General features: G+C 37.3%; 3 protein-coding genes across 4 annotated transcripts; 1 reads left to right on the forward strand and 2 right to left on the reverse strand.

Annotated features, from left to right (window-relative positions):
- The first annotated feature begins 850 nt into the window (after positions 1–850).
- LOC124409884 (protein takeout-like) lies at positions 851–3,927 on the forward strand. The gene is made up of 6 exons (XM_046887828.1): positions 851–976; positions 1,553–1,645; positions 1,765–1,912; positions 2,759–2,901; positions 3,008–3,157; positions 3,251–3,927. Exons 1-6 carry the CDS (start codon positions 916–918, stop codon positions 3,406–3,408), a joined length of 753 nt encoding a protein of 250 aa, XP_046743784.1. The 5' UTR covers positions 851–915; the 3' UTR covers positions 3,409–3,927.
- Positions 3,928–5,111: 1,184 nt separating this feature from the next.
- LOC124409888 lies at positions 5,112–15,259 on the reverse strand. The gene is made up of 3 exons (XM_046887831.1): positions 15,107–15,259; positions 10,070–10,253; positions 5,112–5,349 (listed from the first exon to the last, which is right to left on the reverse strand). Exons 1-3 carry the CDS (start codon positions 15,213–15,215, stop codon positions 5,184–5,186), a joined length of 459 nt encoding a protein of 152 aa, XP_046743787.1. The 5' UTR covers positions 15,216–15,259; the 3' UTR covers positions 5,112–5,183.
- Positions 15,260–18,760: 3,501 nt separating this feature from the next.
- LOC124409882 lies at positions 18,761–20,461 on the reverse strand. 2 transcript variants are annotated; one of them, XM_046887823.1, is made up of 2 exons: positions 18,942–20,461; positions 18,761–18,840 (listed from the first exon to the last, which is right to left on the reverse strand). In XM_046887823.1, the coding sequence occupies exon 1, from the start codon at positions 20,148–20,150 to the stop codon at positions 19,005–19,007; it is 1,146 nt and encodes a 381-aa protein (XP_046743779.1). In that variant the 5' UTR covers positions 20,151–20,461; the 3' UTR covers positions 18,761–18,840; positions 18,942–19,004. The 2 variants fall into 2 exon arrangements, with proteins under 2 accessions (XP_046743779.1, XP_046743780.1); XM_046887824.1 differs by having other exon boundaries at positions 18,782–18,837.
- Positions 20,462–21,820: the final 1,359 nt, after the last annotated feature.

The following is a 21,820-nucleotide window of genomic DNA, read 5'->3' on the forward strand; positions in this document are numbered from 1 at the left end:
TGGTGTAAGGAACCCGAACGGATCATGGGTACTGTCAGATGATACAAAATTACTTTTATGAATTCTAATGGAAAGGTGGCCAACCGTCACTCGCGAAATTTACGCCGAAAGAAATTCTTGTATCGGAAAACTAAAACCTACAGCTAACAGCGTGCCCGTTATAATTCCCGAAATCTCAGTTCTACCCCTGTGATAACGAATTAAAAAATATATCACAGTCATAAGAAAATACATACTTTGAGTATCTCCTCTTTTCAGGTATATGAACTTTCAAGGTTTACTGGTACTTGGTTAGAAATACAAATTGGTTTTATAAAAAAATTTGAAAAAATCAATACGCTGATCCGCTGAAACAAGTGACTTTAAATTTCAAAACCAACGAATAGGAGCGGACCTAAAACTCTCGTGTTTTTTCTTTCTCGTAAAACAAGATTGGATGTATAATATATTCTTTAGACCCAATAAAAATTCGAAAATCTATGTTCAATGATTATATAACAACTGCAGTATACAAAAAAATGATACTTGTTCGAAATTAGTGCCTCGTATGCGTTCAAATCGTTGTGAGAAGAAAAGAACTAATCCGAATGTTTATATTTAAACCGATATGACTGTCCTTCACGTGTCTGCTCTCCATCATGTTTCGATCCTTTCGACGTCCTGGCGACCCGATCACCTCCACTCCCACTTCTTATACCTCGGTGTTTACTGGTTAACGAGTTCGTCACTTTTTCATGTGATGATCTTATGCCATACATACATTTATGTACGGCTACAAACACGCTTACATACGGCCAACTCACCCGGGGTATCAATGGTGGTAGCCCAGCTATATAAGGTTGGCAGGTCTCCATTGACTTACCAGAACTTAACGAGGAACCCGACGAGCCACTCAGCGATCTACAAGCCCCAATCATGTTTCGGTTAGCACTTCCAGTCATCTTCTTCTTCGCGTGTGCATTAGCCGTCGAACTTCGTAAGTACTACCCTGTACTGCACAATTACTGCACAATTATTTGGTTTATTCTTATCTCGATGGATTCCTTTAATCATTCACTTCGTTCATTTTTCTCTCGAAATGGCAAATATAGATTTGGCCTGAAGTGGCCGTAAAATCTAAATCGCGGCTCCGGGAACTCGTGTTTTCCACTGGGACTTGCTCTTCACGCTTTTCGTCACTATCGTCGTTATTAAAGCCCTCGAAGACATATTTACATATAATAGAAATCTCCAAATCCGTTTTAATTTTTATTTTTTCGCCAATAATTAAATTAAATTCAGCCCACTTGTATTCCACTTGCTGCAATTCACGTCACCTTTTCATCAAATATTTGACGGGAATAATTTTCATGCCGCAATAATTGTTTTATCATTTCATTGCAGTATAGCAAGCAGTTTGCTTGATTTTCGCAGATATCTGCACCTTGTTCTAATACCTAAATATATCGTTAGCAACATTTTGAAAACATTAAACTTTCTTTTCGCTGCAAAATTTTCACACACATTGTTATCTCATACAGTTTATTAAAGCGTGTGGATATTTTCGTTTCAGCTTCTAATTTCAAGAGTTGCTCCAGAAATGATCCAAATATTGATACCTGTTTGAAGTCAGCCATACAATCAGCTATCAAAGATCTTGTTAAAGGTAGTATAAATAATAGTTCAGTTTATTGCTTTACTTGTAAAGTTCGACGGAGTAAATCTCAATGCAATAATACAAAGAAGTAAAAGATCGATCGTTAATGAATATTTGTCATAAATCAGGAACGAAAGAGCTGAAGATCGCACCGATAGATCCTTTGCACCTAAAAACGCTTGACATCAGCCAAGGCACCGGCCCAGTTGCCATTGTGCTCAACTTCAAGGATGTTGACATCAATGGAATTAGTTCCATCCTAGTTGACTCCGTCAAGTAAGTTACAGTTACGTATTATGGGACTTATAATTTAAAAAGACCAATAATCATTCAGAGGGTTACGCCCGAGTATACATGGCGTAAAAATCGGGTGAGATTTGGGAATTTATATCTACCGATAACCGACTATTTAATGCGACTGGGGTTTGATTTAGTCAAAAGTATGTATGTTGAGCTGTATTTTCATATTTTTTCTTATCAAAAACAATTAATAGGAAGCATTGTTATCGACAACGTAACGTCAACTATTTCGCTCTGCGACATATTTTGCACGGCTCAACCGGTTTACTTTAAATTTAGAACAATAGTCTGAAACAGTTCAACCGTTTTGCCACGATCCGAAATTTCCTATTATTTTTTTCGTAACCAAACGGTGACCGTTGAAAGCCGAAATTCGATTTTTCGATGAAAATTTACGACTTTATCGCTTAATTAAAAAAATCATGGGTTTTTGTCAATGAGTATTAACAATCCAAGAATACTGCTTTCAAAATAAAAGTGAATCAGTGTAGGCGTTTTTGAAATATCGTGGCCAGCGCGAAACATTTCACTGAGCGAAACGACTGATGTTATTGACAATAACAACACTTCCTGTTGATTGACTTTAATAAAACAAATATGTGAGTGAAGTTGGATCTACATACTATAGAATAAAACAAACTACATTCGAATTCAATACATTAATGGGCTCTTGAGATGTGAATTCCGAAAATTCGACCGCATGCGCGTGTTCAACCTCTTAAGTTTAAGGCAAAACACCAAATTCAATATAATGTAACGACCTTTAATCACACACGTTCATGAAATAATTCATATCTGCATTGATATATTTTTAAATTTCAGTGCTAAATTAGACGGAGATGAAAAAATACTGACGTTGAATTTGGTGGCGCAAAAACCTCTGACTATTTTGGGGCAGTATAGTGTCGATGGTAAAGTACTCGTTCTTCCTATCCAGGGATCCGGAAACGCGACGATTAATCTCCGTAAGTCTGATGGTTTACAATTTTAAGTTCTACGCAACATGGTACAGCTATATGTAAACATGCTAATCATGATTGTTGATAATGATGAACTTTTCCTCCCATATAGTTAGCGTCAAAGCAACGGTAAAACTTATTGGCAGCATAGTGAAAAGGCACGGCGTTGAATACCTTATTTTCAAAAAAGTCGACTTTCTTATGACCCCGGAGTCGGTGGAACTCCAGTTCGCTAACCTCTTCAACGGCAATAAAGCGCTAGGTAAGCATATTATTACGAGGGCATAGAAAACCAACGCGCTGATAAAAAGTTAGAAATCATTATAACACATGTATCGAATCGAATACATTTCAGGTGACAATATGAATAAGTTCCTGAACGATAATTGGCTGGAGGTGTATCCAGAGCTGCAGAACCCGATCCAGGATGCTTTTGCACACACTATAGTAGATCTGGCACATGGTTTCTTCGCTCAGGTGCCATACGACAGTATTATTCCTCCGAGCTCTTAGACTCCGACGTTATTCAAGAAATCACACACTCCTAATGTCTGGCGGATCGAGATAAGCCACGAATTATTGACTTGGTTCATCAATGACGCAATGACGTATATTTAAGGACAATTTCGCATATATGTCATATTGTACAGAGAAATCGTCACGGGATTACAATTTCGAACTAACCGAGCGCTCGGATTTGAAGTAATTCGATACTTCAATACAGAACAAATTAATTTATTTAACCCAAAAAGTTATATTCGATTAGCCGAAGTGATTTAACAATCGATAAAAATTATTTACGTTGACAAGACGATCAAGTATTTATGAAAAAAAATATTTTTCTCCAAAACGTTGTTTTCGCAGTTCACTGTGGTTATACAAAAAGTTATCGAGCATTTATTTATCATTTGTACTAAGTAAGAGCTACACGTTGTTAAACCCTAATGTTATTTTCGTACACCTGTTATTTTGTGTTATTATTTACTGAAATGTTATCAAGTGGTCTGTGAATAAACTACATTTGCGATTTAACAAAGTTTTATTCTATACTTCGACGAATTACGCATTAACTGGAATAACGTCAAAGTTATCTTTTTGATCGCATTGCTTTTTTTACTCGTGCTGTTTTCTCAATAACAGCGTATATGTGTATCGAGCTTATTATTAAACGTGAGAATAGACCAGTTCGACGCCAAGTCGATAGGCAACCCGCGTTACAATTTACCATTTCACGAACGAAATTGTAACTCCGGTTGCCTATGCTTGGCGCCGAGCTGGTCTATTTCCACGTCTAATCCAGTTATATCATAACTACAATATGATGCGTTTCATAGTCACAAAAGATGATTTGTCTAATTTTATGATCCACCAAGTTTTTTTTTTGTCTAAATTTACTCGGGGGCACTACATTAGTAACACAATTTTCCTCAATGATTTCATGCCCAGTGATGCTGCTGCAATAAAGCAATGAAAACTGAAAAAGCAAATAAGTTGATAACTCACGGTACGTCAAATCAAAATTCAAAAAGTACATCAATAAAAGTCCTGGGACTATTACTTGAATATTGTGACAGTTATTCGAATAGTTGCTGCAAAAATGAAAACATACGAATGCGTACGAATCCATGTGACAAATAAGGATAGGAACAAATAAATAGAGCCTTAAGTGTGCAATAAAATGTAAAAAATGAAGGAGAATCTGAGGAAACTTGAGCAACCAAGTAAATAGAGATACTTTTTGACAGCATAGGTTAAAGTAGAGAAAGATTCCACATTTCGTGTATTGTCGTTGTGGGCAGATACATATACACCGATCTGTAATAACGAGTTTCGTTGTTTATCCAATTATGGCAGCAGACTAATATCAGTACTGCTACCGAAGTAGCGTAAAAAAGTGAATAATCGCGGAGTCCAAAGTGTATCCACAAATAAGGTTTTATTTTTATAATCATTTTTGCAATATTATAAGTTTCTTTCAACAAGTGCGCAATGTCTTCTTACTTTACTATAATTGTCCCCATGAAATTTACATAATAGAAAGAAACATCAAACTCTCGGAAAAACCGCAAAAATATTGAAAAAATGTACCTGCATATCTTAGGAGATTTCAACGATTACATAGCAAGACCTAAATTAATGATCAATGAACTACTGGCTATACTGCATGACGTACGAAAAATCACCGCATGTGTAACAAAGGTTAAAAAAAAGTGCAATTTACGGTAATATAGTAATATAGTTTATTATAAATACAATATGTACAGAAGAAGACGAATTGTAAGTCCGCTTTATATAGTCTCTTGGACGACAACGATCGGCGGAAGCTTTGCTGGTTTTAACTGCAGTTCCGGAGCTGTCTGGATGCATCGTAATCTCGGACAGCAGCTTGGGTAAACCAGATCCTCGTGCCCAGGAATTATCTCGCATCCATCGATCTCCTTGAGTGGCGTACACCTGGTACATGCAACACAGGAAAACAGGATGAGTTCATTCTCTGCACAAACGGTATTAACAACTTTATGACGTGGGTATAACACGTCCTGCGAATTGTCGATCGTATCCTTATTCCCTGCAGGCATATTTTCATGTAGCTTTATTATTTTCTCTCGCATCACCGGAGAGTCATATTTACGTATTCGCAGCGCTCCACTGGAGGCCACGAGCCGAAACTTTGAACACGGCTGAAACTCTGATTCAAATTCGATTGAAACGTATAATTATGGACATATCTCGTAAGAAACGAAAAAGGCATTATGGTTTACCTGATGTAAAACTGTGCTTACATCTCATAGTGTTTTCCACACATGTTAAAGCACCTCAATTATTTATTTTACGTTCCAATCAAATTTGAATCAGAGTTTCAGCTCTTTTCAAAGTTATGGCTCGCAGGCATCTATAACATGATGAATTATCATCTGCAACCTTTCGCCAGGTCAATCAGATTGCATTATACCTTTTCTGTGTTACTGCGCCTTTAAAAAGTACCACCAAGGCATATCCATTTGCGTCAAACTTGAAGGATGAATGGATCTCATCGTCGGAAACGAAAGTTTGGAAAAGAAAAAAGACCGTTTCGATAGCTGAGCAGAACAACTCTCAGGATTCTGTTCAACGATATCCTATCTCAGGATTTGGTTCAACAACATTGCATCCGAGAATTTAATTGAAAAAAATCGTATTTCAAAATTTTATTCAAAACCATTGTGTTTTAGAATTTGTTTTAACATCGTCGTGTCTCATTGTCAGGTTAATATTTCATTGGCATATTCTCTGATTTTTGAGTAAAATTCTGTTTGTTTTCCAACCAAACCTCGAATTTGTACTGGTACTGCACAAAAAATGTCCGTCAACAATTGCATTTACATATACTATAACTATATTCACTATATAATATAAGATTTCTAAATATTTTTTAGAAACTTTTTCGACCCTTATTCAACGAGCAAGGTGAGTCTAAAAACATAAAAAACAGTTAAAAAATACCAGAGGTTAAGCATTTTGAATATTCGAATTATAACACATTCTCTCAAATTGTTGATATCTGAGCTTGATGTTCTTCGAATTAACCCAGATACAAATCACATACTAAGCATCGTGTTTCATTCGTATTCATTATATCATTGGCCAAAATATGTAACATTGCTAAAGTTTTTTGTAAAAAGTAAATGGACGGAGCCGATTTATCCTTAAACGATTCACTTCAGTTACATTATATAGGCGTGTGTGATGGTACGGTGCGCTTTTATGTGATAAAAGTAATAAAAAAAGCTTCGTAGAAGATTTTAATGGTGGGTACCTGGGTGCTAGCTGCAGTAATTTAACCGTTCGACTGTAGGTGCATATAGCAGTATGTGCGATAAGTTCCGTCGTAAAGCACTGATAAGGGAAACATTTTTCCACTGATCTAGAGTACTGTCTCGGTAAAAATTTCAGTTGCACTTACATGTTTATGATTTAACTGTAAACCTTCTAGAAGATTGTCAACAGGGACATATTGTTGTTTTTTTAAAGTTTTTTTTTATAGAAAATGGTGCAAGCACAGAACGAGTCCTAAGCAATTGGATTTGATGTTTCTGAATATCGATTTTAGATCATTGATTGAAATAAATATACCCATTGATCGATCGTAATTTACGTAATTAATTGCATTATTCGCACTCGCGGTAGTTACGGTAGCAAATGACTAAACAAGAACACAACCACAATGCATGATTTATATATGCTACTTAATTACATTGTTAAACGCATGATACGCATCGCTCGCGCCTTAAGATGTGAAATGTCATGGAATAAAAACAACTGTGCATGGTAATTACTTTTTTCTAAATATGCAAACACGATTGTTTGGCATTTATAAGTTTCAGACATTTGCAATAAGTAAATAAACTCAATGTCCTCGCTGGTTTTAAGTGTACCGGGGCTAACGTGGAAACAAGCCACCTCGGCGCCTACAGATACGCAACTGAGCGTGACTGCAGCTTTTTTGTAACTCCAGTTGCCTATTTGCAGGCACCAAGCTGCCTTGTTTCCATGTTTAGGCGCCCGGTATACAATACTGAACAGTTTTTAATTTATACAAGATATTATGACTCGTAATTGTAAGTTCTCAAACCGACATTCACGAGGGTCAAGATTTCTCCAAGTGCCACTTACGTCTCGAGAAATACTAGGAATCACTCAAATCAGGTGCAAATATGTATGCCACTTTTCAAACATGCTTATAGGTATACAAAGTATGCACAGCGTAGATACTGACAGACAACATTCACCTGCAGTCAGTCGTTCCCAGATCAACCTATATTTATTATAACTTTTACATTCGGATCGAGTCGTATGATTCTGGCGAACGTGGCTTTCGTTTGGCATAATTTTACTTCATCAAAAATAATATAACATACAGTCGATATAATATCCGTCAAGAAATTAGCAGCGTGCTTTTCTTTTCACAATTAATTTTCCGAAAAGCCACTACGCATTAGACATACGCTATATTAAGGCGGTTTTAGTTTTGCAATAAATTTTACGATGACATGCATCACTGAAAATATTGTACGGTATATGCAAATTTCATTATGGTTATTACACGTGCCTACGGTTGAATTGAAACCCGCGATTATTCAAACCTACTGATAATATGCTGTAAAAGGGAAGAATTACCATTATTTTTTTTACGTAGGTGCTAATTCGAAACATAATGCATAGCTTCTTCGTCTAACAAGAGTTTCGAAAGTTACGCACGCAAGGTGGAAGCCAGCAGCTATTTAAAATAAGACGTGAGGTGTTTTCGTTTATGGCTAACCTGCAAGCCGCGATATCAGTTCATAATATATGCCAAGATAATCTTGATTTTGTTTGTGCAGGAAAAACAAGTTACGAAGTCTTAAGAAATGGCCCGAGGCTGGCCCGCCCGGCTCACGGAAAATCATGCAAATAGTTAGCAGGCTGTCAGGTGTACCCACAACAGTACTACAAATGCGCGTGGAACCGAAGTCAAAGAGCTTGTGAGAGTGGGCACAGACAGACTAAAGGTATAAGGTAGTCGAGCTGCATGGCTAGCAATGAGACTTTCAGATACCCCGCGGCGACGACGAATCGATGCCAGGTTCAAATCATAAATATTATTAAGGTGATGTATTGTTTCCTATATGCAGCTTCAAAACACGCCGTACGCATGGGTATACCTCATAGCTACTATATACCTGCGATGATCATCTCCGCACTCCCAGTCGGTCGATCATCACGCCTCCGCCTTACTCATCCCAATGAAAATTATAATAACAGACAACCCGCACCGATCATGCAATGAATCGCTGCAGCGATGTTGCTGATCGTTTATCATACATCTCATATACTGCACTCTATCCAGCTTATAGGTATACTTTATATGAATTATACCGCACTCCATTTAACCGCACTGCGCATCATGGTCTGGTCTGCACACGGATAAAACGCATCGTACGAAGAAGTAGAGAATGCAGAGATCCAGAAGATCTCACAATGATCCTGATGCGATGATCGCATTCACGCATTCATCTCGCAAAATCCAACACTCGATCCTTTTCTAGTTTCGAACAAAGTTGATCTATTCATATATAATACATGCAGGCTACACTTGTCAAGTATGACTTTCTAGTATCTGGATTGACTTTCGAGATTGATTCCCTTGATTAATTGATATTCTCAAATATCGATGCAACGGTTCAGCATGCAGATGAGACGGATGGATTTTTCCCCTCTGTGATCTGAAGTTTCATAATTAAAACTTTTTTGCGTCCGCAGCTTGTACTCGATCTGCACGATCCTGGATCTCGTCCACCTTGTCCTAAATTTAACATAGGGTAAATCCGCCTGCATTTATGCAATTCAGGGTACACCTTACCGATCGATATTTGTTCATCTCTTTCACGATTGGCTAAATTTCACACTCTCTCCCGAACTCCCGCCAATCATTTACCATGAAACAAATGTCGATCGCTAAAATGTACCCTGAATTGCATAAATACAGGCGAATTTACTGTTATATGTTAAATTTCTTATGGAACATCTCGAAATCGAGTTGGATTAACGGACGGATTTGTTATTTGTTTACTACACAGTACGATAAAAATTCATGGACCCGCCATCCGCATATGTAAACAATAATAACAGTCTGACATTTAGATCAGAGAGAAATTTTTTCTCAACATATTTATAAACGCAGTGTGTGATCAAAGAAATTGCGTAGAAGCGTGACGGACCTTGAGCCCTATATAACATGTATAATAATTGTGCTGAATTCGACGCAAGGTCTACAAGGAAGTAGAATATCGGTAAAAAAAAAGTAAATTGCTATATACCTACTCTCCTACGTTCTGCACCTACAATAGAACCGGCAGAGTAATTATTATCAACGAGACATGACAACCCTCAATAATCTGTTTTGTTAGCTCTCGATGGACGGTAAAACTATCTGGTTTAATGTCCGATCGTATACTAGTCCAATGGCGTTTTACTAGATTAGACACACTTGACCAATCGTACAATTCGCATATAAATTCGACACTATTATACATACAGCGGAAATGCTCCAAAAGAATTTTAATACTTCATAATTTGGGTGAAAGTCAATTTTTAAGCCAAATAGCAGCGTATAATAAAGGAAAGGAAGAATTACCATGAACATCATATAGCTCACCTTTCAACCTTGACGAAAAGTTCGGACCTTGCGTCGTTCCCGGTCGAATGTCCAGGCGCCCTGATGCAGGTTTTACTGACACAGTGTTCCCCGGGTGTTCGTCCGGCGCCTCCAGCCAACGTCATAGTGACGCCCGGCGTCAGTACGGCTCCAGAATCAGCGTCATAACAGCTCCCTGGATACTCTGCGAGCAGTCAATGATGCTTCAGTCTTGGGGGAGGAAGGTGATCACTGTACACCTATGGATGATGAAGAGGTGGTTGTACGATGCGGTTGGGTGCGATTGCTAATAGAGATGCAGAGCGTTGTTTATTCTACGATTTTAATACTGCTGGCATCGTGACAAGCATATTATCATATTGTCCGTATGATGAATTGCCATAATCGGCTATAAAAGCACGCGAAACGATGCCTGTAGGCGTTTAGGTATTGTACAATAGGCAATGCGAGGTAATGGATATACATCCGAGAAATGATACGAAGACTGAATTTTAAATCGAAAATCGGAATGATTTGCTCGAGGATCATGTTATGTCTATAATATTGATTCTCTATTTTGTATTTCAGAGGCTCATCCCTGTGACGTATGTACATACGTACGTACATACAATGCCAAGAAGGCGAACGTCATATTGCTTCAAGGATTTCCGGCGCACATATATCTTTTGTCTGATCGTCTTGTTATATACTGATTGGCGTTGACTTATATTTACTACTTTATACTTGACTCATATGGTTTATAATTATTTGTAGTTTATGAATGACAGTTGAAAATTCTACAGATTTTCGAATTATATAATTAAATGACAATGCCTGGTCGTGGAAATAAGGCAATGAGGCAACTTTAAAACGTCACAGATTGCCAATCATCATCATGTACAATGTGATTAGCGTGGGCAACAGGTGAATAATTGGCAATAAAATATCGAGATAAGAAAGAAATCACCGTATTTCGCATAATGACACGTGGGTATGTATGCAGGTACATAGGTACACGTATGTGCATAAGTGACTGCGATCGTTGCGGCAAGGTTCTGCATTGGTGTAACTGATGGGATCCTATAAATCTCTGCAGATAAAAGTGAAGTTAAGTGTGCCACAAAGACTGGATTGCCATGGCTTGTAAAGGTAATGTGGGAAAGCAACGTCGACGCGAGGTGATTTGCTACAGAGACATAAGGCCCCATGAAACATTCCTGATTTGAACTGTTATGCAAGAGAGGAACGTATTCTGCGGGAGCTGTAAAAAGGCATTGGAATTTCTTCACGATCTTTTCGGCCATCGAACCACAGCTGGCCTAGCCATAGAATTGCAAATATATACATATTTCACGAAGGCTTGCACGAAGCGACTTATTATGCATAAAGGTGTTGCGTCTTACGTTTATGGATTGTGTAATACGTGTTAAAGAAAACGGCGATAAGAAAAAACTACTAGAAAAAAAAAACAGAGAAAAAAGAATGAAAAAAGAAAATCAAGGTGGCTAACGATTTCGCATAAAGTATAATTACACTGCGAACCATAACAAGTTCGTACTTTGCATTCCGCATAAGTAGGGACGTGCGACTATTACAGTAGGTGATGATATAAAGTTTTCACTATTCCTGAGGCACGTACTTTGCACCGATCGCAACGTGCTTTTTAGTCATTCCACGCATTGCGTCTTGATTACTCGCTATTATATCTCAATTCGCATGCGTGAATGAAGGAGCATTGAAAAGCTTTGCCCAGAGTGTACCGTGTTCGTTGTGTATTAAATATCACAGCTACGACAATTAAAACGCGAATTTAGAATTTTCACCTACCATTGCAAACAAGGCGTAGAACACCGTTTTAAAAAAACCTATCTAACGGTTGTCTAATGCCATCGAACATCGATAAACGAGCGTCTAAAATCATTGGAAATCATTTTCACAATGTTATAGAGAAAGTACCTTACACTCGGTTCAGTTTATACAGGCATAGCAGCTCAAGTTTTGAACTAGCCATTACAAATATTATATTTTTCATAATTCACCGTGCTCGAGGCATAGAAAACTATACGAGTGGACCGAATTGTTTGTGTAACGAAAAACACGGCACGGTGTGTGGCAATTGCTCAGTCTGTTAATTCCGAAGGCGAAGCCTCTTACCATGGTGTCAGAGTATCGACGACTTGAGAAATCACGTAATTCATTACGCATTTTGTAAAAGAGGAGGACTTTTGTATTGAAATAATACTGCGCTGATGCTTCTGTGCTCCCAGTTGCGCACAATTTATTTAAACAGGTTTACTTGAAATGAGAAAATATAATATATCCTTCCAAAAACAACGAGTCATTTGAATACATTATATTCTCAGTTTTAACATTTTCACAAAACAGCGTCTACGTCAAAGTTGAATAACATTCACCTCACCAATAAATATTAATCCTTAGACGTTCGCACGTATGCATGCATTCATACATGTACCTCAGCTACACTTGTGATCAACAAAAATATAACGTTGACCGTGAGTTTGGCAAATCCCTATCTTTCATTCTAGACGAATGCTGTGAATACTAACCATCACGAGGTGAATAGACGTTAGATTTCCTTCCTTTCATGGCTCTTAACGATTCGTGAGATTTAAACGACATGCGAATAATTCATATTCTACGTCTTATCTTCAAAAGGCCCGACCTCCTTTGTTTTATGTATACATGAATTCCTGAATCACAGTACACATATAATCTTGCCAATTTTATCTGTTCTTGAAAATTTCCCTTAAGCTTCTATTAAGTAAATTGTAAGAATACGTTAATGAGAACGTATAATTAATCATTTTATTATTTCACGAGCCGGTAAAATTGCTTATCGCCTCCAGTACTTTTACTTTCTCTCAGAAGAGTTATCGTTCTTTTCATCTGTTAAAATGAGGCAAAAAGTTTTCCCCATTAATATTAAAGCTGGAAACTTGGGCGGCCATGAATACATTTTTCCTGCAGATGCACGACAGCTCCTTCATATATAGATATACGCTACTAACATTCGATATTTAATATAGTATAGGTAGCATACATAATCTTATAGACTCGATTGCGAAATGAAATTCCTAAGCAAAAGGCGATCCGAAATTAATTCGAGCTTGGAGTAACTGTATTTGAATTCACACTTTCGATACTCTATATCTGCATACAAATAAATGTACTTTCCATTTTTTCAACTGGAGCTGAACAGGATTAGATTAGCTGCCGGCTCCTTTCATGCGTAACAATCCGTATAATAGCTAATTCACAGTGTATAGAGGAAGTGAAATATATATACATATATACTCCAAGAAATATCCGCCCCATGCATCTGCATACATTTTGACGCAATTGAGGATGTACAGCTGTTCAATCATTGTTATACACCGAACGAGATCAAGTTCGATTCGTTAACCCATGATCGATAATTTCTCGCATAGAATTCTATCCTACTGTTCGACGAATGATCTCGGCGCGTTAATTTTCTCCCTTAATATAGGTGGTGCGAAAAATTCCGAACACAATAGGAACAAAGGGACGAATTTATGCTGCTCGAACCAAAGCCGCGTCAAGCTAATGCTTTCAGAGTGACGTCACTACGTCTGCAAATTATCCTCTAGCTTCAACGGCTAAGGATGCAAGTGTCTGGGTATTGCTGAATATCGAATATGGGATGTCTTATTGAGTTACGACCGGTTATTGCGTCCGTTCAGCGAGATTGTACACGGTGATATCTGACTTATCCACGAGGTCATAGTCGCAGCTTGGATATTCAATATACCGATCCAGATATCGCGTGGTGCCGTACTCGCGACGGTTCGGGGGGTTTGCCGCATCTGCACCATTCAAGATGCTTGTTCAGTGTGAATGCCAAGCTCAAGTCTCGACGCGGAGTATCGTGTATCACTAGAAAGGTGTTTGTTGTTTTTTCTTTTCCTACTTTACATTTTTTTCTATTATTGTTATTATTATTATTATGTTGTTTTTTTATTATCATTGTGTTCACTCTGCAATCCGGGAACTTGTACATACGTATACAGGTACCTTAGTTTTTTACAAACCGCCAATTACGATCAGACACCATAACTACTAGACTTAGCTACATACAAGAGTTTTATGAACACCGCGCGCGCCTTTCATTCACTCTGTTCAATCCTTTCGTGAACCTATGCTGTTATATATGTTGTGTAGAAGCGATTGGCGATTTCACGGCTGTCTATCAAAGGTCTGATGAAATCGTTTTGCACAAATTATGGGCTTTATATCGCCCAACCACTTTTGTGTTTTTAATACGAAAGACTGGTACAGGGTTTAATCAAATGTATTTATGTGTGAACGAAAAAAAAAGAAGGGAAAACAAATAAGGATATCTCACGCTCTTTGAGTAAGGTTTATAATCGTTGTTTGTACCATACCGTGCAGTACTTGAAGGCCGATTTCATCCGGTTATTGGCATAAAGCCATGCGACTTACTACGAGTATGTATAACACGACGAGTGTGCTGGGTACAATAAGAAATAAGGTGCATTAAAATTTACGGTGAGTTATGCACATGACGCATTCATTGGCGCAATTCAAATTGTAAACATATACCAATATATATGTACAATGTGAGGATGAAAAGGCTGCTGCCGCACTTGCTGCGATATTTCAATTAATTTCAAATAACTAATTTACCCTGTATTAACGCGCGTCTTTAACAAAATTAGATGATGGAAATGTGAAATTCAATATCAAGAACACAGCTGCGCGATAGTTGGTCATTTGAGATAGATTTATCAAGCTGTTTAGGCCCATAATTTATTCCACGTAAATAAATTGCTACTAAAACCATACAGTCAACCTTCAACTAAAAAAATTGCGAATGTAGAACTTGCGAATATAAGTAATAAGAAAACAATGCTTCCTCTCAATCTGCACTGCACTCGAATTTATCCAGTTGTGAAAATGATTATACAGATGATTTTGAAAAGTAAACTTGCGGGATATTTAATCCGCGAATTGATCGATAGTGATTATTTTTCTTAAAATGCTTATCGCTGTACCTACCAGGGTGTATGTCGGATTTGTAGGTGTTGATCCAAGAACGGACGGGCGAAATGCACATGGCGGCCAAAGTGAGGGCGCAGAGTGATGCCGAGGACCTTCTTCGCAGCATCGTGGTCTCAAATCAACTGAAAGCAACGAACCTGCAACTTAACACGGAACGCTAGACTCAGCGTCTGGTGCTGGCCATTCTTCCGCCTCTCCCCACTTCATCGGTGTGATGTTAATGATCCTCATAAAATATTACTTTGCTTAATGATCATTACGGCGATGTCGAGCATGATTATGGGAGTAATATTTTGCCACGTATGACATTGCCTTCCCAAGCTTTTCTCCGCTTGTTTATCTTTCGTTACCAAAATATTTGCAATATAATATCACTTGTTTATTTCAATTGCAGCAATTGAAGACGGCGCGCTGCAGGGTACATACGTTATACTTTTTATTTTTACTCGTCAACGTATGCGAACAGCTGATTACTACAGGAACGATCGCATGAGTGATGGTCGGTTTAATGCTTTTATTTATCTCTCTCTCTATTCTTTAACAATAAATATAGATACGTGGAGGGTATCCATTTTGTTTTACACGATTGCAAATAAAAAGAGAATTTTTTTTACCGTTCAGTAACAGTAATACACGCATCATGAAACTGAAACAATCTAAAGATTTATGATAATTTACCGAGGTTCTTGAATGCTTCGTAAATTGTGCCATTTCGTTCTGATGGCTATGTCCCATTTCGATCGAGTTTCTAACTATATTTACTCCGTAATTCGAGCGATAATCGTTGAAAATCAAATTAAAGTAGGTACGAGGTAAATGTGGCACATTTATAGAATAATTTTCCTGAAATTTTTCACACTTTCATCGAAGAATCGTATCATATTTCGTGCACGCTTCGAAGTGCAATTAATAAAGTTATACAATTATCGCGGATAATCGACCTTGTAAAGGTGTTTGGAATCAGTGCGTCGGAATTATAATTAATCTATAAAACATATGGAATGGCAAATAGAAGTCATAGGAAATGAATAGCAAAGTGTTCTACCGCAACAATTGAACATTTCCGCAAGTTTTTGCTTTTCGATACGGTCGTTGTTGACCGACTGGACGGTTTTATGGGCTTTCAGATCGCCTCGAGTCAATTCAAAATGGAAAAACACCAGACACAGAAACCAGCTTACGGAGATTCCCGCTTCGCCTTGGGCACTTATGCATGTATTATATACCTACGTAAGGATTGATCAACCTCTCGAGGGATAAGGCAAACACCAGGTGGCAAACTCGAGTCCGCTAGACGGGAAATTGCCAACTCAAGGACAAGGGCGTGAAATGCAAGGGCGGTACATTTATATGCGCAACTTGTCTCGCACGCGACAAAGCGGGATAAATCATCAAAGCAAAGGACGCATTCACCGCTCTGCATCCGAAGCAGAACCGTAGTCGCATCATTTGAATTTGAATGAAAATCGCGCATGGATTATAGATCAATTGTAATTGATAAGATGGTGGGATGCAAGTGGCAGAAGATTTAGAAAAAAAAAAAAACAAATGGATATCAAGTAATAATTTTATTTACTTTGTATTGATACACTTCATGAAAATGGACTTTCATGGAAAAGGAGTATCTATGCTCTACAATGCGGCAGTATTTGATGTCAGCGTTTGAATTCTACTACATACCTGGACAATACAATCCAGTATAATGAACTGAAATGAATAATGGTGCAAAAGTCTAATATACCGCATTGAACAACATGCATAACAGATCCTGATATCAGAACTTGAACTCGCAGTTTCTTTTATTAGGATAAAAAAAATATATATGTACAATATGTACAATATATATGATATATGTATATATCAAAATACAGTAACGAATTATCTAAAGTAGGCAATGACTCACTCATTCATTACTACATTGAACATTGATTGAATATTCCCTTTTTTCAATAAAATAAATATTTTACTCTTCATGGTCGAAAATAAATGTCCGTTGATCAGTTGATGGTATTTACCATTAGTTGCCTAATTTCAATAATCTAGTAAATTTACTTGAATTTTTTGGAGTACTAGAAGAAAATAGTTCATCTTTTTGCAATATATGGTAACTCGTTTTGACCAACGAATTCATATCAACAATTTCCTATAGGATTCAAAAAAAAAAAAAAAAATTAGTATATTTTGAACGTTCAGTTAGATATTTCTTTCATTTTCCACTGCCTTCACTTAACTTAATAATATTTGTACATCGGTTGGGTGAAGGGTAATACATTTCTGATATCAAAAATCATTTCTCATATTTTCAAGTGATAGTCAGTGAAAGAAAAATCATAAGTTCCAGGAAACGGTTCTATTCCCTTGTTCGCTGTATTTTCCCGATGACTAGATAACCTTACAATAAGTTATATTTTCAAAGAATGAAAATACTTGCAATTTGTCGTCACATGCGTTTTTGCTCATGCAAAACTATCTCGCCAGCATAAAAATCTGTTCGGTAAAATCTCTGAATCTTTAAAGCATGTAAGTCATTCAAATCGATGTAAGCTGCACGAACTGAGCAACTGATTGTGTAACAGGCCATGGTGAGACTATCTTTTTACAATCTCTGTACTAGGAATCCAATTCCAATGTCTGGGGAAAATTACAATTAAAAAATTACAGCTACCGTAACAGAATTGACGATGAAATAAAAAAAAAAAAAAAAGAGAGAAAACGGTAGAACCTGATAAAATTTTCTGTCAGGTTTCTTTTTGTGCATCACTTAAATTAATAGGGTAGATATGCATGAAAAATGGTGAATATTTAAATATATCTCCAAAAAGTATTTTTTTTAAATCTGACATTTTGCAAGGTTTTTTTCAAAGTTAGTCATCCTTTGGAAATACCTATACATTATGTAATAGTGTATTTCTCAGTTCAACACAGTCCACGTAAAATAAATTACGGGAGGTGATCTGAATAACAGGTGCACAAATTTCACCTCAGTTCTTCAGGAACGCTCTCTGAACCGCGAATGAGAATTATAATTAACGTTGGACTTACTACTGAGAATGAATTAATGAGGTAAAACAAAGAGAAAAGTTTAAAAAAATTGAGTGGAGAGGAAATACAGCAATCTCCAGTTCATCATAAATGAAAGCATTAATCACATCGACCTCTTTCACAACAAAGTCTTGAATGTATAAAGTTCTGAAGTAATAAAATTGGACAAATTTTCATCCTTAAATTTTATCGTCTTCTCTTTGATCACTGATTTTTCCAAAGAGAAATATCATTTAAGTCTATCTAAGCTTTGCACTAACGAGCAGCCTTTCAATCAGCAATGTCTAAATTCTAGTGGTGCAAACTGAAATAACCTAACAAGAAAGTAGTTAGTTAACACAAAAGCACTCACTGATAAAAGAATAAAATAGAATTAATCTAAAATATCAACTCGAAAACGAATTAATTTAGACATTTAAGATATGGTCATGCTTCACAGGCTGTTAGTGGAGCACTCTCGTGCTATATCCGATTAAGATTACATATCACATCTTTGTGGTTGTTTTCCTGTACTACTATCAAGTAATTGGTATTGGATGTCACAAACATAGACAATAACTCCAGATTGGGTGGTCAAGCGACTTGGTGTAAAAAAAAAAAAAAAGAAGCAATTTTTTGTTAAATGGTCACAACTATGCATCCAAAAGGTTCAGTTCTGCAGTACCAAGATGCCGCAGTACCAAGTCCTACTGAAAAATAGACGAATACACAAAATGAGTCATGAGTTTCAACAAGTAAATTCCTTAATATTCAAGTTCGTGGAACGCATTTTGTGGAAATTATTACATACCTGTAAGGACTTGTATCGATACTAAGAGTATCGATACTCGTCTTCGATTGCAGTGCCCTGATTTTAGAAGGTCCTTGCTTCTGCCTCCAATGTCTCTGGCCGTAAGATGATTAGATTTTGCCCATATGTAGATTTACCATCAAACAATTGTTCGACTTGGAGCGCATCCGATGGAGTTTTGAAGTAAACAAAGCAAAATCGTACATTGATTTCCGGGACAGTTTCAATGTCGGAAACATAGATCGGTTCGAACTTGTCGAACATTTCATAAATGTTACTAACTCCCAAATTTGAATGAATATTTGCCACAACAACGTCGCAAGCGAGGAAAACTTGAGTTTTTTGTTCCAGTGGATTGGTGATCAAGGGTGGTGGTGCATCGGTTATTACAGACAAGCTTTTACTGCTGGCACGCGAAAAGGGCCGACTGGTAATCATTGCCTGTGGTATCGCACCGGTGGGTATTGCAGGTGTGTCAACAAACATCTTCTGATTTCCACTTTGCCAATCATCGTTGGATGGTTGAAAGGTGCTGGCAATGGTTCCGCGACGTTTGTACAATTCTGCAAATTTTGATGCATTTAATCGATAATCCGAATTTTCTTGCACCTCGTTACTGCCATCTGATTTATTTTTTGGTAGATTCCTGACGAGCCTCGCGCTCAATGGTGTCCTTAATGGATTGCAGTTGTCCGTTTTGGGAGTCTTAATGTCGTTACCGGAGTTGCTATCAGCTCCGTTCAAGTCATTCGTACCGATATTTTCTCCATTTTGTCGCTGAAAATCATTTCTTTTTGGCTTGGCTGAGTCTTGATTACCGTTGATAAAATCTATTCTACCGCTTTGATTGGTATTGTGCAAATGATGATTAGTTTCCTGTCCACCGATGTTAGATTTGTTATTTTTTCTAAACTGATGAGGAGGGGAATTTTTGTTGTGACTTCCATTTTTTTTTTGAGCTTCCTCCAGTCTTATGCTTGGATGACATTCCAAGCCCCGTACACATTCAAATGCTTGTTCTTTCGTTCGAAACCTTATAAAACGAAAACCAAATTCATTACTGCCGGCTGCGTTAATGCTCACTACTTCACCGTATTTGGCGAAGATTTTTGTTATATCTTCCATCGGCAATCCCGACTTGTTACGAAAACGTACACAAGAGATTCCATTATCAGGATTTACTTCAACAAGTTTGTCATTATTTGCCATACTTGCACGATTTTATTATTTGGCTTTACGTATTACTTCACGTTAGGTTTCTTTTTCTAGGCTATGGGAGGCTGCAAAGTTTACTATTGTAATAATCCTTGAACTTCCTCAAACATGTGTCGGAACGGAAGTTTACCACCTCTGTCCGAAATTTACAACCTCAAAAGTTTTTAGTTCACAAGACAAAATTGATCACGATTAAACTGGAAAACTTCATCAACTTCATGTGGCGTTTGTGCTTGGTCGTGAATCTAGTTCGAGTCAAAATAAAGTTTCTATAAACATTACAGAATTCACAAACCCCAACACAAATTCGTTCTACACAAACTTTGCTTCAAACAGCTCAAGCTCAATTTCAAAGCGTTCCCATGCCCCTACCCCATTTCCTTGATTTCCTTATCCAGTACCAAAACGTGTTGCAAGTCATTACTTTCTGAAGTTTATGACAGAGGGCGCCACGAGGACTTTTTTCAGAGTAGCGAAACCGTTTCCATAACGATTTCTTGAAACCTGTTAGTGCATGACGGATATACATGATCATCATTGGCTGCTATTTGTAAAGGCTTGTTTACAGCAAACACGCGCTGAAATCTCAAAGTAATGCTATACCCCTTCTTGACCGATTGAAGTTACCTTGATTAGTTTTTTGATTTACCCACGAACGGAGATGTGAAATAAATTTAACTTCTCGTTCTTGATAATCCATGAAAAGCGAAATTTCCAACTGTTGAGATATTTAATAACGATGAGAATAAAATTACTTCTATCTCGTTATCCGTACTCTGGGTAGTTTGTGTATTTTACGTACTATCGAAATTGACGACGATGAAATTTAGCAAGGCCGAGATTTCTGCAATTTTACGTTGACATAACTTTCACTTTCATTCTAATAAAAATGACATTCGCAAAAGTCTAAATTGTCAGAATTTGCCTAATATGTAGTATAATTTTTTGCTATCTTATTGAATATCCTTACATAAAGTTAAACGTTTTTTGCCATAGATCATCAAACCGAATAAAATTAATAATAAAGATACTATTTTACCGCTACATCAAAGAAAAAAAAATGTTTCGGAATTCTTCGATGTTACAGTCTGAAACTTATTCGCAACAATAGTTGCACAATAATTTTACCGATTATATTTCGTCGAGCATGAAATCTGTTCTTTGGTTGATGATAAACTGGGTACAACCATCGTCGCATTTTGATCAGTTGTAGCAATTTTTTCAGTGCCTAAGTAGATGTCATTGCGGAAATATTGGATGATCTTCTCATATCCAAACAAAATACAAATTTTTTAGTACACATGTGGACATTAATTCAGTGATGTATAATTTTTCGGCCGAGTCGATTACGTTGGTAACGCAGATTCAGCCTGCAGTGCCACTGTTGGACGGCCGCCACGGGCTCAATCTGCGTTACCAACGTAATCGACTCGGCCGAAATCGCAGCCGTCACATGTGTATGCAGACGTCAAGTGTGCATACGTATTATGCCATTCTACCTACTATTTATCTGACGGATGATTGAAAAAAAAATATATAACTCGCTGAAGTAAACTTAAAGAAGCATTCATGCTCTGTTGACAGATTTTTCCGACCAACTTGACAGGAAAATTATTGAAATGTATTCGAAAACATCGAATTTACGCGTTATTTACGGACTACTT

The sequence above is a fragment of the Diprion similis genome, chromosome 8 (genome assembly GCF_021155765.1).
Source record: "Diprion similis isolate iyDipSimi1 chromosome 8, iyDipSimi1.1, whole genome shotgun sequence".
Classification (NCBI taxonomy): Eukaryota; Metazoa; Arthropoda; class Insecta; order Hymenoptera; family Diprionidae; genus Diprion; species Diprion similis.

Coding starts and splice junctions, on each gene's coding strand:
- LOC124409884 (XM_046887828.1), top strand. CDS start 916: ATGTTTCGGTTAGCACTTCCAGTCATCTTCTTCTTCGCGTGTGCATTA. Junction 977..1,552: donor TGCATTAGCCGTCGAACTTC/GTAAGTACTACC, acceptor TTTTCGTTTCAG/CTTCTAATTTCAAGAGTTGC. Junction 1,913..2,758: donor ATCCTAGTTGACTCCGTCAA/GTAAGTTACAGT, acceptor TTTAAATTTCAG/TGCTAAATTAGACGGAGATG.
- LOC124409888 (XM_046887831.1), bottom strand. CDS start 15,215: ATGCTGCGAAGAAGGTCCTCGGCATCACTCTGCGCCCTCACTTTGGCC. Junction 10,254..15,106: donor CAAATCCGACATACACCCTG/GTAGGTACAGCG, acceptor GACTGCTCGCAG/AGTATCCAGGGAGCTGTTAT. Junction 5,350..10,069: donor CTTTTCGTCAAGGTTGAAAG/GTGAGCTATATG, acceptor TGCATGTACCAG/GTGTACGCCACTCAAGGAGA.
- LOC124409882 (XM_046887823.1), bottom strand. CDS start 20,150: ATGGCAAATAATGACAAACTTGTTGAAGTAAATCCTGATAATGGAATC.